Source organism: Strix uralensis, chromosome 2, assembly GCF_047716275.1.
Source record: "Strix uralensis isolate ZFMK-TIS-50842 chromosome 2, bStrUra1, whole genome shotgun sequence".
NCBI lineage: Eukaryota > Metazoa > Chordata > Aves > Strigiformes > Strigidae > Strix > Strix uralensis.
In genome coordinates this window covers 123631251-123652178 of record NC_133973.1, presented here as the reverse complement: position 1 = coordinate 123652178, position 20928 = coordinate 123631251, and the positions used below count along the sequence as shown (strand labels likewise).

General features: G+C 36.5%; 1 protein-coding gene across 1 annotated transcript; it reads right to left on the bottom strand.

Annotated features, from left to right (window-relative positions):
- Positions 1 to 7534: 7534 nt before the first annotated feature.
- On the bottom strand, positions 7535 to 19886 carry ANGPTL5 (angiopoietin like 5). The gene is made up of 8 exons (XM_074861045.1): positions 19788 to 19886; positions 17932 to 18079; positions 16848 to 16951; positions 16193 to 16286; positions 15183 to 15283; positions 10262 to 10382; positions 9079 to 9264; positions 7535 to 7854 (listed from the first exon to the last, which is right to left on the bottom strand). The coding sequence occupies exons 1-8, from the start codon at positions 19884 to 19886 to the stop codon at positions 7535 to 7537; spliced, it is 1173 nt and encodes a 390-aa protein (XP_074717146.1).
- Positions 19887 to 20928: the final 1042 nt, after the last annotated feature.

Here is a 20928-nt window from a genome sequence, read left to right as displayed (position 1 = left end):
AGTGGCTTTGTTTTTATTTTGATCAGAGGAGAAACTTCCACCACAGCCTTCACAGGTCTCTTTCAGTCAATCTGCAGAATGTGATGATTTGGCTACTTTGATCTCTTCTCTTGTATTTCATAAAAAATTGCTTAGTGTGCACAGTTACCTTCATCGGTTCCAGAGCAAAAAGAGCCATCAGTTTTCTCTTCCTCTGTCTTCTCCCTCACAGTATGTGTTCTTACGTTAGCATTGTCTGTTTTATTCTTGATACTGTCAGGTCAGGAATTTCACTTATTCCAAAGAAGTGCTTGGCAGCATTGCTACCTTCTTCTCCTTCTGGAATTTAATCCTTCTTTGTTAAAAAGAGGTCTTTCCCCTGCTGCAAGGTCACTCTATTCTGCACTGAGCACCAGACCCCAAGCACAGCTCAGAGCCGCACCCAGCCTCATAGCACATTTTAGACTTGGCCTGCAGTGGATGTTTCAGATGCTCAAGGAATCAGTGTGAGATAAGAGCAGTTAAAGAGTGATTTCTCCCTTATACTTTCCCACCTTTGTTTAGGAACTTCCTGAACTGGATCTTACGTTTGGAGTTTGCATCACATTTAACAGTGCCTAAAGAGTCATGATTATGTCTTGTCCCTTCTTGAACACATGTGGTATTTTTAGCCATCACAATACATAATGGCAATGAGTCCTACAATTTAATCACATATATGAAAAATATTTCCTGTTTGTGTTAAGCCAGCTGCTCACAGATTACACTGGGAGCTACTTCACAATGAGCAAGGATTCATCTTCTCCATGATATTAACAGTGAATCACAGATCTCCTAATTATACCCTTGTTTTTCTAACCTAGAGAGTTTCTTTCCTTTTAGTTTATCTAACACGTTGTGGCACTAAAGTTTCTTCTTTTTTACTGTATTGTCAATGAAGGGAATAAAACATTGGAACTCTCTGTGGAGAACTTCAAAAGGTGGATCTGTGGAAAGTGGAAAAGACTTTTTTACTGTGATGGTGGTTGAACACTGCAGTAGGTTGCCCAGAGAGACTGTGGAGTCTCCATCTCCGGAGATACTCAGAATACAACAGGACATGGTCCTGGACAACCTGCTCTGGGTTACTCTGCTTGAGTACATGATCTCACGAATTCCCTTCCAGCTTCAATGATTCTGTAATTCTGTGATCTCTTTCTATTGATTTTATCGGAATTTGAAACAGCACCCCGAGAAAAGTGTCATTGTCATTGCTCCGGACTAGTCAGCTGAATTTCAAGTGCATCTGGGCCTACACTGTGGACACTGGATCCTACCTTAAGTTACCAGTTTAGGCAGAGATTCAGAAAAAAAATCATCACACTGAAATTTTAGTACTTACTCAAAGAACTTCTACAGGGTGGATATTTTGTATGCTAAAGGCTTATTTTTTTGCCTTTGTCACATTACTTTTCAGTCACCTTTCAACTTTGAAAGTAGGGAAAAATAAAATTATGTGAGAAGTTCTAAGGATTTTTTATCTTAAGTTTGAAGAGAACAATCCTATGCTCCTCTTTCATTCCTGGCAAAGTAATTCAGTTTACTATTACAACAGGAAGAGCTTACATGTATTTCTCTATGCATTGGACACTTGTTGCAGAAATTTGACTTTACAAAGAAAAATTATGTTATTGCTTGCTGTTGGTCTGTAGTTCTGTAACCAGGGTGATGTCACCACTTTTGCAACAAATAATTGCTCTGCAATCAACTCAGGGGGCTTTTTAATTAAAGACAGTATATACTATGCAGAGCCAGATTTTTCTCCAGAAAGGGGAATAATCAATTCCTAGAAAAGTAGAGTTCTGGTAGGTGAAATGTAGTAATGCCCTCAGGCCCTGGTCCCTGTTGTAATAATTGCTATAAAAAAAAACCACACACACAGTAAAAAAGATGATCATTGAAGAACTTTAGAATGTAGAAAAGCACCCCAAAATGCATACATGTGTGTATCCATTCCAAAGAATGGGAAGTTGAGCAAGCGTGGCGGAAGGCCAGCACGGATGAACCTGGAGCTCCTGACTGAGCTCAGACACAAAGAAGGACCCAGAAGGTGGAAGCAGTGACAGGCTATTTGAGAGGAACACAAAGATTTTCCCTTCACATGTCGGAGTAAAGTTTGCAAAGCCAAAGCTGAGCCAGAGGTGAAGCTAGCAAGGGAGGTGAAGGGCAACAAGAAAAGGTTTTGTAATTACATTGGCAGCAAAATAAAATGGGGCCATTGCTCAAGGGGACAGGGGACCTTGTGACCAAGGACATGAGAAAGGACAAGGTACTCAATGGCTTTTTTGCCGCAGTTTTCACTGGTAAGGCTTGTCCTTAGGCTTCTCTAGTCCTCCAAGGGTACTAGCAGAGTCTGTGGGACTGAAGCAGGACTCACATTAGAAGAAGAGAGAGTTCAAGAACATTTAACCCACTTCAGACGTACACAAGAAGTCAGAGTCAGTTGGGATGGGACAAATGACAGCAGACACAAGTCGGAACATGGGAAATTCCAATCAAATATTAGGGAAGAAAAAATCACCATGAGGGTGGCCAAGTACTGGAACAGAGTTAAATCCAGTTGGCAGCCAGTCACAAGTGGTTCAGGGCTCAGTATTGGGGCCAGTTCTGTTTAACAGCTTTATCGATGATCTGGACAAGGGGATCGAGTGCACCCTCAGTAACTTTGTAGATGACACCAATTTGGGCAGGAGTGTTGATGTACTTGAGGGTGGTACAGTCTGCCTCATCATCCAGATCATGTTTGGTCGACAGCTGGCCAAGAAGGCCAATAGCATCCTGGCTTGTATCAAAAATAGTGTGGCCACCAGGACTGGTGGAGTGATTGACCCCTGTACAAGGCACTGGTGAGGCCACACGTAGAATACTGTGTTGAGTTTTGGGCCCCTCACTAAAAGAAAGACATTGAGGGGCTGCAGATTGTCCAGAGAAGGGCAACGAAGCTGGTGAAGGGTCTAGAGCACAAGTCCTCTGATGAGTGGCTGAGGGAGCTGGGGTTGTTTAACCTGGAGAAAGGGAGGCTCAGGGGAGACCTTATCACTGTCTACAACTACCTGAAAGGAGGTTGTAGCCAGGTGGGTGTCAGTCTCTTCTCCCATGTAACAAAGCGATAGGATGACAGGAAGCAGCCTCTAGTTGTGCCAGGGGAGGTTTAGATTGGATATTAGGAAAAATTTCTAGATGGTCTTCAAGGTCCCTTCCAACCCAAACCATTCTATGATCCTGTGAATATTTCCATTAAAACCACCTCAGATTCCATTCAAAGAGAGTCTACAGAGATTAGAGTGAGGCTAAAGGGAACTTTATCACGTTACTGCGTTTAGCATTTTAGTGTTTTATCTTTTATGCATCAGATGGGGAGGAGGGAAAAGCAGATATTCCTTCAGTCTCAGAACCTTCTTCATACAGCTTTGTGCTTCGTATCCCATTGCACGTTGGCAGTGGAGCTGCGCACCCTGCTTTAACCGCCTAGAGGCATGCATCAGAATTTCGTGATACCATGCTCTTCAGGTTGCAGCATCTTCATGTCAGTGATCATGCTGCCAACATTTGCAGAACATCCAAGATAGTAGATTTCAAGCAGGAGTTCTTGAGATGGTAGTTTAAATAATTGCATGTTAATTGTGCATTACATTAGTCATCCTTAAATAATTGAGAAGACTTACGGAAACTGTTGCAAGCAATCAACTAAAATTTAGAGTCACGCTATGAATCAGAGTTTCCTATTTGCAACTTGGAGTACTGTACAATGTACGTAAACATCCTATGTGCTTTGTAGTAAAGTACCAACACAGCGTAGTGTTATTTTTTCATAAATATGTTCCATAACAGAGACCAGTAATAAAACCAAAATGTTTTTTCATGTTAATGAAACATGACTGATTATAAAGCTTTAAATACATGCCAGAATTTACAGTTAAAAAAAAAAAAGTAATCTAAGTAGTTTAGGGGATCTTTTACTGCCCAATTAAGGATTTTCCAAGTGGAAAGTAAAATGCCTTTAGTTGTACTGTTTTGTTATTTCCAGATGTCTAATACACTGAACCCTGCACTGCCACGTCAGTAGTACTCAGGCTGTGGAAACCATATTTTCATTTATTTATATTACTGAAGCATCATAAACTGGGTCAAATAATTTGAGTTCACCAAACTGAGATTTACAAATTGAAGACATACTCTTGGAAAAAGAGAACAAAAGAAAGAAATGCAGTTTCATAACATCAGAGATTACATGTCCTTTAAAGACAACTTCTCAGTCTGGAGTATCATTCCTGGAATAGATATTAAGTGTAGTTTAACCAAGCTACTTTTTATTTGGAACACTCAATCAGTTTCTCTTCATATGCTACACCCTACGTGTTCTTTTTTATTTAGTTGAAACAAGACTGTTTGGGCAATAACCAGCTGATTACCAGGCCTAAATATGTGGCCACAAAAATCTTATGTATGGTGGTTGGGAACCATCAGCTGTAAATATGGAACATAGGCCCCTGGAATCAGTTTAATGTCCTTGTAAATTCTCTGTGTTTAACTAAAAAATTATTTGTTTTCATAGTTGTTTTATTCTTAGAGAGGAAATGGAATGAACCTTTGAAGACAATAGCCATCTATCACATGGAAAATGTTCTATTGTCATTGCCATATTTCAGATCCGCACCAGGCAAGCTGCCAACTAATCCCTAGCACTCTGCTTTTCTAAGCATATGCTACATTTTAAAACAAAAACAGACTATACCAATACTTACATGTCAGAACATTCAAATGATGATAAAACTATGAGATTCCCATGCTCAAAAGCTTTTTATAGGAACCTTATACAGATCCTCTCAGCTGTTAGACTCCGTAAAAGGAAATTAAATCATTAAATGATATTAATTATCTAATTACTTGTTCTGGTGCCACAGAAGCACTAAGTGTGATCATGACTAGCAGATAATATGACAAATACAAGAGGAGAAATTCATAACAATCTATTTTCATATATGGTTTCTAATCTGAAAAAGGAATAAAGCATTGTCCATCATTTCTTAAGAACACTCATACCTAAATGATTTAAAGGAGTTAAAACCTGACTAGTATTTGGAATTTGGTCTTCATCCCATTTGCAGTTTACACTGCAGGTCCAGCTCTCACAGCACAACAAAGGCACAAGTCAAGCCTGGGCAAAATGAATTAATTTTATCTGCAAAGGGAAGGAACTCTAATCCACAGAGAACAGTACCTACCTGTGACCCTGCCAGCAGAGCAGTACTTAATGGTATTAAAGCATATGTATTAAGTTCAGAGCAGTCTCTGCAAATAGTCTTGGAAATGTTTTTCTCTTGCAAGGAACAGCAAATATTCAGATCCCCCCCCCACCCCCCACCCGTACTGATACTGAGAATTCAATTCCTTTTTTGTATAGGTTTACAATTTGACATGACTTTAAGATCCAATGTCTATTTGCAAGAATGCTCCTTCAAGCTTTAGTTATCTTTTAAGGCCCCTCTCCTCTGTGATTTGTTACTGCCAGCCAATCTAACCAACACTGACAAAGGAGAGATTAAATTTGGTAGTATCTGCCAGCACAGATCTACAATCTTAATTTTCCACCTTCATTTTTAAGCAGGGATTCTAATAAAGCCACAAGGAGCCTCAGACTGTCAGTAGACTCTAGCTCTACACTCAGCATGCAAATTCCCTACTTAGACTCTTCCTTTCTGCTCACAGAGTTTGAGGCTTTCATCAAAGCCATTAAACTTCCATGAAATTCAACCACTGGCATTCTCCAGTACGATTGTTGTACTGCAGCCTGGGGACTCTTTCTGACATAATGACCATAATACAGTGACAACATCCAGGTTTGCAGCCAGAATTGATACTCTTTAAACAGTCACATATGCTCTAATGCTTGTTAATCTGAGTGCAGAAGCTCTTGCATTTTAGTATCTACCTTTATCGGTCTGCTGGGTCCATGTTGCTGTTAGAAGGGATTGCATTCCTGATAAGCCTGGACTGAGAGGGAGGACTAAAGAGGGTGTATATACTATTTCTCCACCTCTGATTCCAAAGACTACAGGGTCTGACAACAAAATCCACCTGCCTTCAGAGAGTTCAGTCTCCCGCAAGAGCATGGCTACCCCCTCTCTCACAGTCCCTCCATGGGGCCTCATGGCTACCCCCTCTCTCACAGTCCCTCCATGGGGCCTGTGATGTTTTTCCTCAAGTAATTTCCTACTGTGCTTCTACCGTAGGCCCCCACTGTAAGGACAGTTTCTAGCAGAAAGAAACCTTCTGCTTTTAGCAACTTTTTACCTCCAATTGTTAAGGACTAGTCAAACATAGAAGAAAAGAGTAATTTTTTCTCTCCCTTAACCTTGTAACATACCTATCTAAAGCTTAATTTCTTCCTATAACTACATATAACTTTGGAAAGAGGTGCTAAAACATGGTGGTTCTGAACTGGTAAATGTTTCTGCTCACTGTATTAATGCTTGGCCAAATTGAGAGACAGCAAAGAGGAAACCCATAGAGTTTTTAACTGATTTCATTCCACATGTTACTACAGAGCTGATCTACTGAAACTGAAGCAGAGATGAGAAATATCATGCCTAGTTGCTACAGAATAGATGCCAGGTTCCAGAAACACTGAGGTACTGACAATATTCACATTTTTATTGATTTTTTTTTTCTGACAAAAATTCAAACCATTCACAGGACTTAAAATGTATTTATACAACTCGAATTGGTTTTGTTCATTACCACATGATCACTCACATGCCAGTAAGAATGGAAAACATAACATCAGGCCCACATATCCAAAAATTAAAACTCCAAAGGTTATATGAAATGTTTTACACTTGCATTGAAAAAAGATGTTCATCTGTAGTGAAGTGTGAAATAGACAATAGTAAAAATCTGATTATGAAACACATTGACTGTGAAAATTAAATACAAAAGAGACCATAGTTCTTGTATGTCAGTGTCTACCCTACTTGTATAAAAATTGGGTCCTGAGAGTATACAGAACCTTATATATGTGTTGAAGTAAGTCAGTGTTAATTTGCCTGATAAGGAATATAGAAAGAGCTGATTCTGGAAAATTAACCGAAGGTGAAGAAAAGGTATTTTTCCAAAATATAAGGTATATGGCTTTTAAAAAGAAAATTTGCTGAAATTTCTTGGCAATTCAGGTATGCAGAGAGCATAGAAAAAACACATTCAGAAGTTAGCATTACACTCCTTTTTATAATTTTTCTGCTGGCTCTGAGATTGCATAAGTGGCAGTTGAATAAAAGCTGACAAACACTTAAGCTTCATCCGTTTTCTGAAAACCCTATTCTTCTTAGGACCTTCTTACTCAAGTGGGAACACTACAAATGCTGACATTTCATAATAAAAATGAGTAACTGTATTATGGAAATATCTAATAAAGTTTTAAGACTGAACTGTTCAAGTGAAAATGAAAAGTATTTATGATGCAGTGATACATTATCCCACAGAACTGCAAGACGATATCTATTTCTATTTTCATAGGTTAATGGAAATATGGATTATAGGTTCTCCGAATTTTCATTGAAACTGATTTAATTTTGACTGGTTTATTGTTCATTGTCCATGTATCCCAGTGAATCCCAGTTGCAAGAAATCTACCTGTGTAGCGATGAACACCATTAAGATTTGCAAGGCCACACTGGTTGAACCACCATCCAGTGTTATCGCTGAAGTTACTGCAGCTCTTCACAGGCTGTTCTTTAATAGTGCACATTGGCCTGCATCCATCGTTATCAACATCAAATGTGCTGAAAGGCATTGAATTCTGGTTATCTTCTTTTCTATATCCTCTAAATGCATCACCTAAGTACAACAGATAGAAGGATAAAAGAGTTATTTATGGAGAAACATAACATTTCTCACTTGTTGCACTCCTCACAAGCTTTTCCTACAAATTTATTAGAAGAATAGATTTCTTCAAAGTGGTTCAAGAGCACCAAATAATGAGCTGGCAATGTGTTAAAGATGTAGGAAAGAAAAAGTATAAAATACTGAGAAGTACAGAAGTTGAAATTCATTGAAACATCTTTATATTGTTGCATTTAGTGATGCACACCAGCAATGAAGGTAAAGGCTTCTGTCTTCAAAGACAGTGGAAGAAAAGATAAAATAAACAAAAAGGGTTGTTAACTTCAGATTTTCTAGTGTGTGCCCAAAGCCCCAGAGTGAGTCATGAGATAAAATGGAATTGTTAAAGCACAAAGGTCAGTGACTACTGTCACTAGTCTGTTGTCCGACTAAAGAAATAATGTTTCTTACAAATACAGGTAAAGTAAAGCACCAACACATTTAGAGAATAACTATTACATTGGTAATAAGGAACATTCTTCCATATTAGTAAACATGCAAAAAAAAGTTAGAAAAAAGCAGTAACACATGGTGCAATACTTAACACAAGTCTTTGCACATTTGGTATAGCTATGATATTAAGGGTGGTCTGGAACTGTAAATTAATTTGTGTCTACGTATCAGCCAGTAACTGTAATACACTGTTGGCCTGATTTGTTCCAGTCGGCTTCTTTCTCTGTCCTTTCTACACCACTGTCTGGGTACTTCTGAACGAACCAAAGCAACAACATCAGGAAGACTTCCACTAACGTTGGTAAATTCAGGATGACATAATGGACATCTGAAGAATTGGACCATTAGATAGAAATGCAAAAACACACACAAAATCCCTTATGTATAATATATATATATTCTGTGGACTTGAATCCATTAAAGCTCGTTTATCTTCTTTATTCATTTTCTTTATTAAAGGAGTGTTTATTCAATTATTCCATTAAAAACTTTGAAGCAATAGAATAAAACGATTCTATTTTATGGAAAGATTGATGTTGGCATAACCAATTGCTACATCATTGACCATTTATCCGCATAAGTGTTCATTATGTACCAAATAGAGAAAAACAGATTAGAAATAAACATTTGTAAAGTTATCTTAATTATTACTCTTTTGAATGTTTTTTTTTTCACATTAGAAAAGGGAGCAGCTGTCTTTAAATACGTTAAGAAGGGAATTCTTACCAGCATTTCCTGAATAACGCCCCAAGTGGATCTTAAAAGAACATGCTTCATCCTCTATCCAGAATCCGTCATATGATGCATAGGCATGCTTGTCATTTTCTGATTCCAAATCCACATAAAGACTGAAACTAGTGGCTTTTTGATTAACTATGTGAAAAATCTTCTTCAGTCCAAGCCAAAATTCCCCTAAACCAGAAATATAATAGTCAATAAAATTCTAGAAATGGAAAGTGTAAAGTTTCTGAACAAAGTGCAATAAAAGTTGTATGACAGGCTTATATTCCTTTGAAAGACTAATGAAGGTACAGAGTAATCTTCCTACTTCAATGGGAAATCCGTGGAAAGAATTCCCATGTGCACATCATCTTTTTTCTCTGTCATTTTTAGAAAATTTCCACATAACTTTCAAGCGTTCATCTTCAATATACCTTAGAAGATCACAAAAACTGGATGTGCTAAAGATCCACTTGATTAAGAAGAATTCAGTAGAGTTCCTAAGGGCAATACTGAGAAATTATAAATGTTAGCATTCTATGAAATGCAACAAAACTCAAACCCTATTATTGAGATTTCCTGCCTCTGCAAATCACACTTTTTTCCATGAAAGGTTGTCCTATATGAGCTGGACTTTTTTGTAGCTGTAAACTTGTGTGCTTCCAGTGCAATCCCAGATAAACTCCTGAAAAAGCAACTGGTTTTAGACTTGCTGGATGAAAGGTGGCAGTAAAAAACTATTATCACAGTTGTGTTGGTATTACCTACTGAAATATTTCCATTCTGGTTCTAACTTTGCATGCCCTATGGTGATATATTACTGATTTTTCTCTGCTTTAAGGAAATATTTTACAAATGTGATTAAAACCAACTAAGGCTTTTTTTTTTTTAATTCTGAAAAAAAGGGGAAATACAATTTATACATTATTTCAGGAAGAAAATATCACTACAGTTTAAACACTTGTTGTGAGACTGAAGATGGGCAATGGCTAAAGACTCTAGTAGGGTGATAGTCATTATTGAGAAGATCACACAATAGATTTGATGAAAAAAACCTTTTAAGTATAAATAGGACTTTTAAGAAACACGAACTTTACTCTCTACACTAAAAATACCACAGAATTTAGTGGAATGTAGTTCACATAAAGACAGCAAAAACGTTGGGTCTGAAGCACTTTAGAGTTAATACCAGAAAGGTCACCAAATCCATCCAGATATTCAGCCCATGTTCTCTGAAATGGAATGATTCCATCAGTTCTTTTCTGAACCACAGTCCATCCACCTCCTTGAAAATCCATGTCACACAAAACCTAAAATAGACACAGATATGTGTAAGCATTCTTGAAGCAGCAGTTACGAAGAAAACATTTTAATTAAATAAAGGTGGAGTATTCATAGTTTTGCTAAGCAACGTACCTTTCAAATATCTTAACCAGAAACTCAAAGAAGATAAAAAATGAAGCTGCATTATTTTCTTATATGTTCTTGTTAGACTGCTTTATTTGGATATTTCCTCAACCAGTAGAAACTGTTGTGTGCAAATGTCTGCTCATATCAGATACAATAAATAAGCTTTGATAAATGTTACTGTGTATTAATAATAGCATGAAGTGGAAGCAACATGCAATGTCATGTATTAGTCATGCAAAATATTACAGATACAGGCACTAATGCTGAATATACCTTTATTTCAGCAAAGCAAAATAGGTGTTCTCTCTCACCATCGTACCTTCTCCCCCAGAAATACTGTGTTTGTGATGCCTGGGAAATGTAGAGCCCTTAACAGAGGTGAGGAAATGGAAAAAGTGATAGCAATAACCCAGTATATAATAATTTATGCTGGAGCAGCAAAAAAGTCCACATAAGAAGGGGTCCCAATCCAGGGAAGTCCCAGTGTGAACATTTAACAGCCTGCAACTCAGCAGTCCCACTGAATACATGAGATCAACTCTCAAATTTATGAGTCTTCGCTAAAATTTGTGCCCAACAGCCTGTCAAATGGCAATGGTCCAGCTGCCCTCTGCTCTGCTATGGAATATCACATTATGTGGCACATTTTCTCCTCAGCCCATTTAACTTCAGACACATAATTGAGTTTCCTAAATTAGGAATCTTATTGCCCTTGTCTCCCCTGTAATCCCCCTTATACAGAGAAATGTGCATTCATAGCGTGGCTCTGGGAAGCCAAGATCAAAATCACCCTCTGCAGATGTTAGTCATCTCCACTGTCTACAGAAAGGGCCCCTAGACCCTTGGCTGCTCTCTAGGGATTTCAGCTAAGTGGAATGTATCTAGTTCACTCTGGGTATTTTTCAAGTATGTCCACAGTGCCAGAGCCTGACCAGTTCTAACAGGGATTAGAAAGTCTGGGCATCCTAATGTAGAAAGGTGCATATTGCACATTTAGACACAGCACCACCTAAGCTGTTCAAAGTAGTTCTAGGGGATACTATGCTTAATTAGTGTTTAAAAACAGGCTCATTTGTGTCTCCCAATGTGACTAATATCAGGAGAATTAACCTGGAAAATGCTTATAGCTATAGAGCCGTTAAGCTACATATGATAACAAAAGTTCAGAATATAATGATGGCTATCAGTAAATCATAACAGTAAGCAGATGCACAACTGATGGAGTAAAGCAGGAATTTTTTGTTCGTGTTTGTTCATGAAACATGTATCAGAAAAGAGATTTGCAATCTTGGCCAGTTGCTAAAAGTAAAGTCTAGGTGGAAGTCAGTTTAACCCTCAAAAACATTGTGGCAGTCTGAGCTTTATACGTTGTACCCTATTGCCTGTACAAGCCAGATATTTTTCATGAAACCAAAGACTTGTTCCTTGGCAGGAACACATCAACATCATATTCAGAACCTCTGTGACTTAACATCTTCTCTATGAACAAAAAGAAAGAAACAGGACAGAGCTGCGATGTGATCTAATACAACCTGGGGAATCATGGATCTTCAAGTAAGTCAATGCCACTGGATGCTTTGAGCAATCCTTGCAACACAAATACTGAATGAATCATAGTAAGGGTTATGTGCATGGAAGAAAATGATGACCTTATTCCCTGGAGAATCACATGCTTATTTCAGTCACCCAAGGAGGGTAGAACTGGAATAAAAAGAAGTATAGAAGATTTCAAAATGAATATTTAGATGAAAATACCTAAAACTCATTAAAAATAATCCCATTGCCTCATCTGCTGTCTTGAGAAGATGATCACATGCTTGGCTACTCCTGTCACTATGAGTCAGAAATACAGAGAGGAGCCCACTTGGTCACAACACCAATCTTTATAATCAGTGGGAGTGTTGCTAATTCTCAGAAGGAGACAATTTGATTCTACATGAAAGGTCATCAGCCAGTTAGATATGGCACCAAAACATACACCAGCTAAGTAAAAATATGAGCTAAATGACACACAAAACCATTCATTGCTGTGTAGTTTCTTAATCCCTTATATGCTGGAAACAATGCAATTTTCTTTCTTAAAGCCTTATAATAGTTAATCCACTTTACAACTTGTTTTATGCCTCTTATTGTGCAAGATATAAGGGGCATGACTGTGCCAGGTACAATTTAAATTAAATGAGCAGGAAGGTGCTTCTACTGAATATTTCTTCCCCTTCCATCTCTAGTGTGTATAAGAGGTATATTCCAAACAACTGTTTAGTTTGTCTGATCCACCTTAGAAATATAATTGATCTAAATTTACTTATTGAAAAATGTATCATAAAGTGATCAAGATTGAATTTTCCAGAAGTGAAATGGGTTTTAAATGCCTCATGTTTGAATGCTCAGACAAAATCCCATTTGGGACTAATGATCTCAGATGACAAGAACCTGCCACTCCCACTGAAACTGGACATTCTTAGAGCTCCTGGAATTCAGGTTTCAATCAGCCCAAGTCAAGCATCAAAATCTATACTCACTTTTGAAAACATGAGGTTTTAAATATGAGAACAGCATCAAGTTTTCTAAATAGTTTTCTTCATTTTCTGGTACTTTTATGCAAATGATTCCAAAGACATTTTCATGTATTTTCAGTTACATTTGAAGGGCAGCTTATTGCTGAAAGGGTCCTCACTGAAATAAATTGTTTCATGCTGGCTTTGTTTTCTGTTTTTTAGTTTCTTACTATGGTTTTGTGCCTCTTGGTATTTTCCTTATTTTGCTAGTCTGCAGAACTTCCAGAACTCTTGGCTATTAGCCCCTTAAAATGCATTACAATTTATGTTTTAATGTCTTGATATTTTTGCTCACCTACAATTTGTCTCGTACCTTTCTCATACTTCAACACATGGAATAATTTGCATTAAACAGTTTTCCTTAAAATAACATTCTTTATGGAACACACATATTTTAGATATTTTTCTCTGAGAACTTTTTGGAACTATTTTTTCAGTTCTGTGTAACATCTACCAGACAAGAAATGAGACAGTCATTTCATGAGTGCAGACGTTTCTTCTCATTATTTATTGTTACCTTGTGCTTTTAATCAAATTATTATGATTTTTCTTTTTGTTTCTTGTTCTCCTTAAGGAGCCTTTCCACTCATATAACTGATTCTCAGATTCTGGCAGTAACTTTAAATGTGGAAAAGTGTCAAAAATGCTTTTGAAGTGAAAGGAACTTTATCATTTGAGATTTATTTGACAAAAGCTGTAAATGAACTGAGAAATCACTTTTCTCAAAGAGATTAGTCATACCATCTCTCAGGAAAAGTAATTCGGGTGAGGTATGAAAATTTCCTCAATGGAATCCCCCTCAGTCCAGAAGTTCTGAAACAGATGCGTTTTGTGCTATGGTTCATCCTGGGGTGAGGCAGACAGCATTTTTTTTCATACTATAAATATGGTTGTTCTGTGAACCTGTCTTTGCCCTTTTTTTACCTGAAAGGAACTTGCCAGGGAGTTACAGATCTTTTCCCTGAGCTCTCTGCATTGTAGAGAAAGAATGACAGGTTTTTCTATCAGGGGTCTGCAGAACCAAGTTTGTTTTTTCTTTTGAGATCCAGCATACTTCTGGAAGCCTCTTCATAACCAGTTTGAGCTCTTTTTTGTAGCATTTTGTTAGGGTTCCAATTGGCTAGAGATAAAGGGATTCATCCTTCCTTTGTTATATATAAAGGAAAACTATAAAGTTAGATATTAAATTTTGCTATTTATTAGCTGGCTTAAATTCCACATTTTTTCTCCAAAAACTAATGACCCCAGCATGTACTGCAAAATTAAAGGTTTGAAAGTGCTATATCTGTCTTTCCACTGTGCATAAGGACTTCCCTAAGTAGAATAGCCTGAAATGGAAATAAACAGACAAAACAAAGTATTCCTTGTGTTTGCATGGATCTGAATGTCCTGAGCCTGAGGAAATTAACCCAAAACTCTCTTCTCCTAGATGAGCCCTGTAACTCTGAGCAATTACAGAAAATGCAGATGGTGACAGGAAGCATGACTGCTGCAGTTCATGCTGAATTTCATCTTTTGATTTGTCTTAAGAATGTATATCCTGCAAGCTGGATATGAAAACTAAAAGTTTAGATGCCTCTCTGCCCCAAGACTGAGTTATAATGATGCTCAGACAACAGCTAAGCACCTACTCCTCAAACTAATGTACATCTGTACCTATATTTAGACACCTATACAATATAATTGTCGAGCTATAGGCATCAGCGGAGTCACCTCTCAAGAGAAGGCAACACTATACAGTCATCCAGCAGAATAATTCAAAAAGCCAAAGGTCCCATTTTAGGAGCCAAGTGGATCAGTCACTTGGCTCCTTAGTTTTCCCTCTCTAAAACAGAAAAGAACAGCACTCCTCATTGTCCAGAAGAGGTGCTGGAAAATACCTCGGGTTTTCCTCCTTGGTACATTTTTCACTGTATATGAAAACATGATGATGGGATCTTACGACAGAGATTAAATTCCTTTACAGAAAATGAGAAACTCATCAAAATTATAGTAATGGCAGACACATTTGAATTATTTAATACATTTCTTATTCATCTGTTGAGAAATTGTCAAGGAAAACACTTTAAATCTATGAAATATATTCTAAGTGCGTATTCTCAAGCAAATTGTGACAGGTATCCTGAGTGCTAAATTTATTACCTCAAAAGGATAATTTGATCCTTCTGGATGGATAATGTACAGACCAGTTGGAGTTTTTGAAACTGAACCAACAGTATCTTTAATATCAGTGCAATCCAACCCTAGAGAACAAAGTATTTGATGAAGTTCATTAGCAAAATATGTTAAAAAAACCAAATACAGCTTAAGCACAGAATTATTACTTTTCTTGGTCATGCATGAATGATTTCAAATAGCATTTTCTTGTCATGCAGACTTTAAAATCATATTTTGTCATGAATTTACCTTATAAATGAAAATTCTCTGAACTCCATTAAGCTCAGAAAGATGCATAAATTATATTTTATAAAGTTCTTTCTAATCTTAACGGATAAGATACAGAAATTAAATATTATGTATCTGGGTCATTTTACAGATTTTATTTGGGTAACACTTTTACTGAGAAAAAGACATATTTTCTGTGGAAGGATGTCTTTTTCCTGCAGAGATTTGTATTTATACTTGTAAAAGCCTTTACATCATAAAGTATACATAAAAACCCCTTTGCTTCTAAGTGTTAAGCCAGGTCTGTGTTAAACATACTCAAACAAGCAGTTTCTACGACCAGTAGGACTGCTTCCTTCAGTTGGGATGGACACTACAAAAAAAGATTAACTGCCCAGTGTACAAGTGACTTCCATCCTATTTGAAGAAGGATATTGAAAATGCGGGGCACACTTTCTTTCATTACAAAAGAAAGTGCCATTCTGCAACATCAGATCACTTACAAACTGATGATCATACTTGGTATTTTGCATAAAAATCAACAAGATGCTAAACAGGATGTGCAGAATTATCAGTTGCAAATGATTTATAGCAGTCTTTATGATGACATTCTTAAACAGTTCATAAATTTTACACAGTTTATCTGTTACTAACACAGAATAAATACTGTAAATGTTATAACTGCTTACCTTTGCTTTAATTAGTTCTTTGTCAAGATGCAAAGACAAAAAGGGAAGAGGTCAAGACTAAATGCAAACAATACTTACCGTGAGATTGAACTGCTTTGTAAGGAAGTGGATCCAAATGCTTTCTCAAAACTTCTGCATTCAAAAGAAGAAGTCTGTTCATGAGTTCATTTACCTGCAAATTCAAATAAAAGATCTTTAATTAGGTCGCAGTGAGGAATTTTACATTCTAAAGATGTTCATTTTGACTCCTAGTAAATATAATCTGAAGGTGTGATAGTGATTCGTACCTTCATTAGGTGTATTGGTCTGATTTTTACTTTTTTCATCCAAAATCATTTTTAGACAAAATTCCAGTTAATTCAAAAAAATTCCTTCAGTTTGATTAAGGCTTTTTATCTGTACTGAGTGATGCACAGTGTTTGTAAACTACTATCAGAGTTAACGATAAAATAATATGTCATCTCCACAAATACGACAGGACTGGAGATAGCAACCAGTGTGGAGGAGTAGTCCTCCACTTACCCTACTGCCATGTATGCCACTAAACTAGGATCAGGTGATGCTCCTCACTCCTTGTAAAAATGGAATTCACACCCTACCCAAGGTACAAGGAATGGTGATAGAGACTCTTAATTCTACTGTTTTAATGACAGGATAAATGCTTAATTTTCTCAGTTAGACAACACCTGCAGTGATAAGTAATAAAAATGTTTTATGATAAAGGAAAAATTACCTGATTAGAAAGGTAATCCAAAGAAGACTGTTGATCATCCATCATGTTTCTTAACATTTTTTTTGTACTTCTTGCATATTCAACAAGAGAGTTCTGTAAATTTCCTTTAAAAGAAATATGTTCATCCACTTTGTTAGCATAAATCTAGAAATATTGACTGAATGATGGCAATTTATTTATGATATCTATGTGAATATTGAAGGTGTTTAACCTTAGGGTACCTAAAAATGAAACCAAAGTATACAGGGACCACAGATTAAAGCCAAAGATGCTAAGAACCTCAGCCTCGCTGGTAGCAGTGAAGACATCTTAAGAAGTGATGGCTCTTCTTAAGATTTGAAGAAGAATTTCATCTTATCCTTCAGCAACTTGGATGACCAGTTAATGGATATCACAGAAATACAAATACAAATGATAAAAGGCAGATATATAAGGTTTCCTGTCATCCTACATTTACTCATTCACTCTGCTACTCCTGTTTTTTGCCCTGATGCTAAAAATTTAAAAAAAAAGTAAACCTGTCAGGTAATTAATCATACATATTAAAAAATCACATGGGAGAGACAAGAATGCTGACAATTTTTTTCTGAGGCTGATTACACCATTTGCTGTGTCGTTTGTCAAGGCAGTGAATAGTGCAATGCAATGCTGCATCCGTATCTATAAAAGGCAAGCTGAAGTATAGATTTTTTTTTTCCCACTTTAATTAACCAACTAACTGACTGTTTCCCACTTAACTTCTCCACACCTAACTATGATGTTTAAGTGAGGGACAGAGACCTACCAACATTCAGAGGGTAACAGAGATCTAAGGGGACTGAGCTGCTGCGTGGATTTGCCTGTCTTCACCAGTGATTACAGAGAGACTAGCATGATTATACTTTGTCACACCAGCTGCACCCCAAAAACACAGCACCCCAAATTTTCTGAACAATACTCAGCCTGGGCAGCAGGGTCAAAGGCTGTCCCTTGTGCTCAAGAAGATTAAAAAATAAATTAGCACAGCATAGCGTAGCATAGCAGAGGATTGCATAGCATGGCATTGCATAGCTTGTCGCTGAGACTATTCTTTATGAATACATACTGCACATGTAATGTTTTTCCCCTCGTAAAATTTTAGCTTGAACATCACATGGTACAAGGCATTGTTCTTTTTGTTTTGAAATATCTGCAGATTTATTTTTCTCTTCTGCCTTGAGTGGTTCCTCCACAGCTCCAACATTCCTTGTGCCCTGTTGTACCAAACAATGGAGGGGGAAATAAATTGATCATAAAGCATATATAAAATAGCTCAGTCTGCCAAAATGAAGTAGCTTACTCCATGGGTCTTCCTTCCAAACCTGTTTTTTTAAAGCTTTTTCAAGCGATAATTGACAGAGCTGAGACCAAGGCCTGTTAGGTGTCTTCTGCTTAGCCATACCTCAACAGGAGAAAGAGAGTGTCAGAGGTAAAGAATAACCTCTATAAATTTAAAAAATACCACCAACATTTCAGGTATTCTACCTGTGAGCACTGTGAACTGGAGGCAAGAACCTGCAAATCTTGCATTTAAGAAGCTCACATTTTAGGAATCACCACACCCAACAGACGTCTCAAATGCTAACAAAGTTATTTTCACTGGAAAGGAGCAGGCTTTTGGATTTATCATATATTAGCAAAACATTTTCACTCTTGAAGTGTTACTTAGACTCTGATCATGGAAAAACTTGCACAGGTTATTAATCTATGCACACAAGCTGTCCCAAGCAGATTTGTAGACAAACTTAACATTAAAAAAATATTTTAAATGCTCTTATAAAGAATAAAGGGACACTATTCACAGGCACACAATTATCTGAAATAGTAACAATAAAAGCATGGTTAAAATTAGTTACACTTATTAATGTTCTTTTAAAATAGTATTTTCATCTTTAATATTTTTTCTTCCATGGTGCCATCGGACATAAAATAAGGGAATGCCTCTGACTCATCATTTAAGGAAATGCTGAAAGCAATTCCTGAAATATGTGTCATTGTAAAAAGACAAACATCTTTTAAGTCTTTGTTTGTTGATTCCATAATCTCAGCAAAGACTTGTAGTATGTTCATACTCTGCATTTTCAAATGTAAATACAATCCTTAGACACATAAAGAGTTTCATGAAAAAGAAGACTTATTTACACTTGAATATATCTTCAACATAATTGTTTTCCTTTCCTGCTTCAGGTTTCTCTTTCTGGTATCGGCACTACACTGACAAATCACTGAACAGTTCTTTCCATGATTTTTGCTTTTAAAAAGTGAAAGTAAAAATTACATAAAACTGTTAAAAAGAGATTTTACACAAAAAAAAGGTTTCTGAATTATTAATGTCATTGCATTTTGTGTCTGGAGATAAATTGTAGCGAACTAAAAGAAAACGTTTCTTTAATTTTGAAATAAGCACAAAATAAAGGAAGTAAAATTCTCTAAGAGTTATAAATAGATCACTTGAAACTGATAGATCACTTGAAACTATGATTTGTTCCAGGGCTTTATCACAGCTACTCACCAGATGTTCAATTAAATACTGTCAAGCAAATATTTTTAATCAATATTTATTTTTAACAAAAGCCAACATGAAACAGGCAATTAAATCTGACCTCAGCAATTCAAGCAAAAACTATGACTCTGCCAAAACCAATAGTTACTCTGCATTTACAGTCATGCAGATGAGATTAAAAATATGGCCTAACAACTGATCTGTGATAAAGGACATTAAGATAAAAAAATGCTAATATACTGAATATTCGTACAATTTCAATGTGGTTTCTTTTCTCTTCTCTGAAAATACCTGATTCTTCTGTATTTTTGTATCTATCCTGAATAAAGCAATCTACATTTTAACAATATCTGTCACTTCTCTGAGAAATCATTGTTACATTCATTATCTTATCTAAGCAAAGTAATTGAAAATCTTACCTTAGATGAACAAGTCTTGACATTACTTATTACAGTCTCTCCTAAACTGAACAAAAAAATATTAAGACAAATCAGTGAAGTTACCCTAAAGCAGTTCATCTTTTACTCGAAGAAATGCAAATGTTTTGACGGGTTTCAAATTTCCGTGGAAAGGATTGTACACTATGAAGTCCTGAGCTAACTATTTGGGAATGTCTACGGCACAAAAAGCAGCCAACACATCACTCCTTTAATGTCTGGATTTAATAAAACACATTTCAGTTGCACAGTAGATTTTATATACTAGTGCTTGTATCCTGAGAGCAATTATTTCTTATCACCTCTACATGACACATCAAACATATATATTTTCATTGTGATAAAACTGTGACAGATTTTCTTATATGCTATTTTTGAGCATTAGTGTATATTTGTATTGAATAGTCTGGGCTACCTGAAAGAAAAACTAGTATTAATTGATGTTTTTATCTTTTTACAAAGGTTTTTATCATTAAAATGAAGGTGTTTATATTGGTGTGGTGGTAGTGCACTGGAACAGGCTGTGGAAGCAATTTTAGAATATGTCCTAAAAGCAAATCCAAAATAGAAAACTGGAAAATATTACTTTAAAGTAATGCTTTGTATTACGTAGGAAATAGTTTACCAGGATAGTAGCAGTTTCTTGGTCTCACTGGTAGCCCATCTGTAGGAATGTAGGTATTGAGAGTGAGACAATCATTGAAATATATTGATTTTTATCCCTGAAGAATGTCAAAGTACAAGAAAATGTCCTGAAACAGAAGAAAATTAAATGTAGTCCACAGAAACTTAATTAAAGCTACGAGGCACTTACAGTTTTCACACACTCAAATCCACTATTTTTGTATCTTAAAAACTGGATCTGATATTTTAACCAAAAAGCAAATTATGTGGAAATCTTATTTGGAAACTTCATAAAGGTCCAACAGATTTTCAACTCCTCATCCACATTAGAGAATTTAAATTGTTTGTGATCTGGCTGAATAAATAAAGCCTTAGCTTCTAAAGTACCACTGGGAGATACACTGTCTAAAGGATCGTCAGAATACACTGTTTAACATCACCTTACACTGGTACAGCCAAAGTTCCAAATTTGTCTTGATGCTGTGATGCATCTCCATCC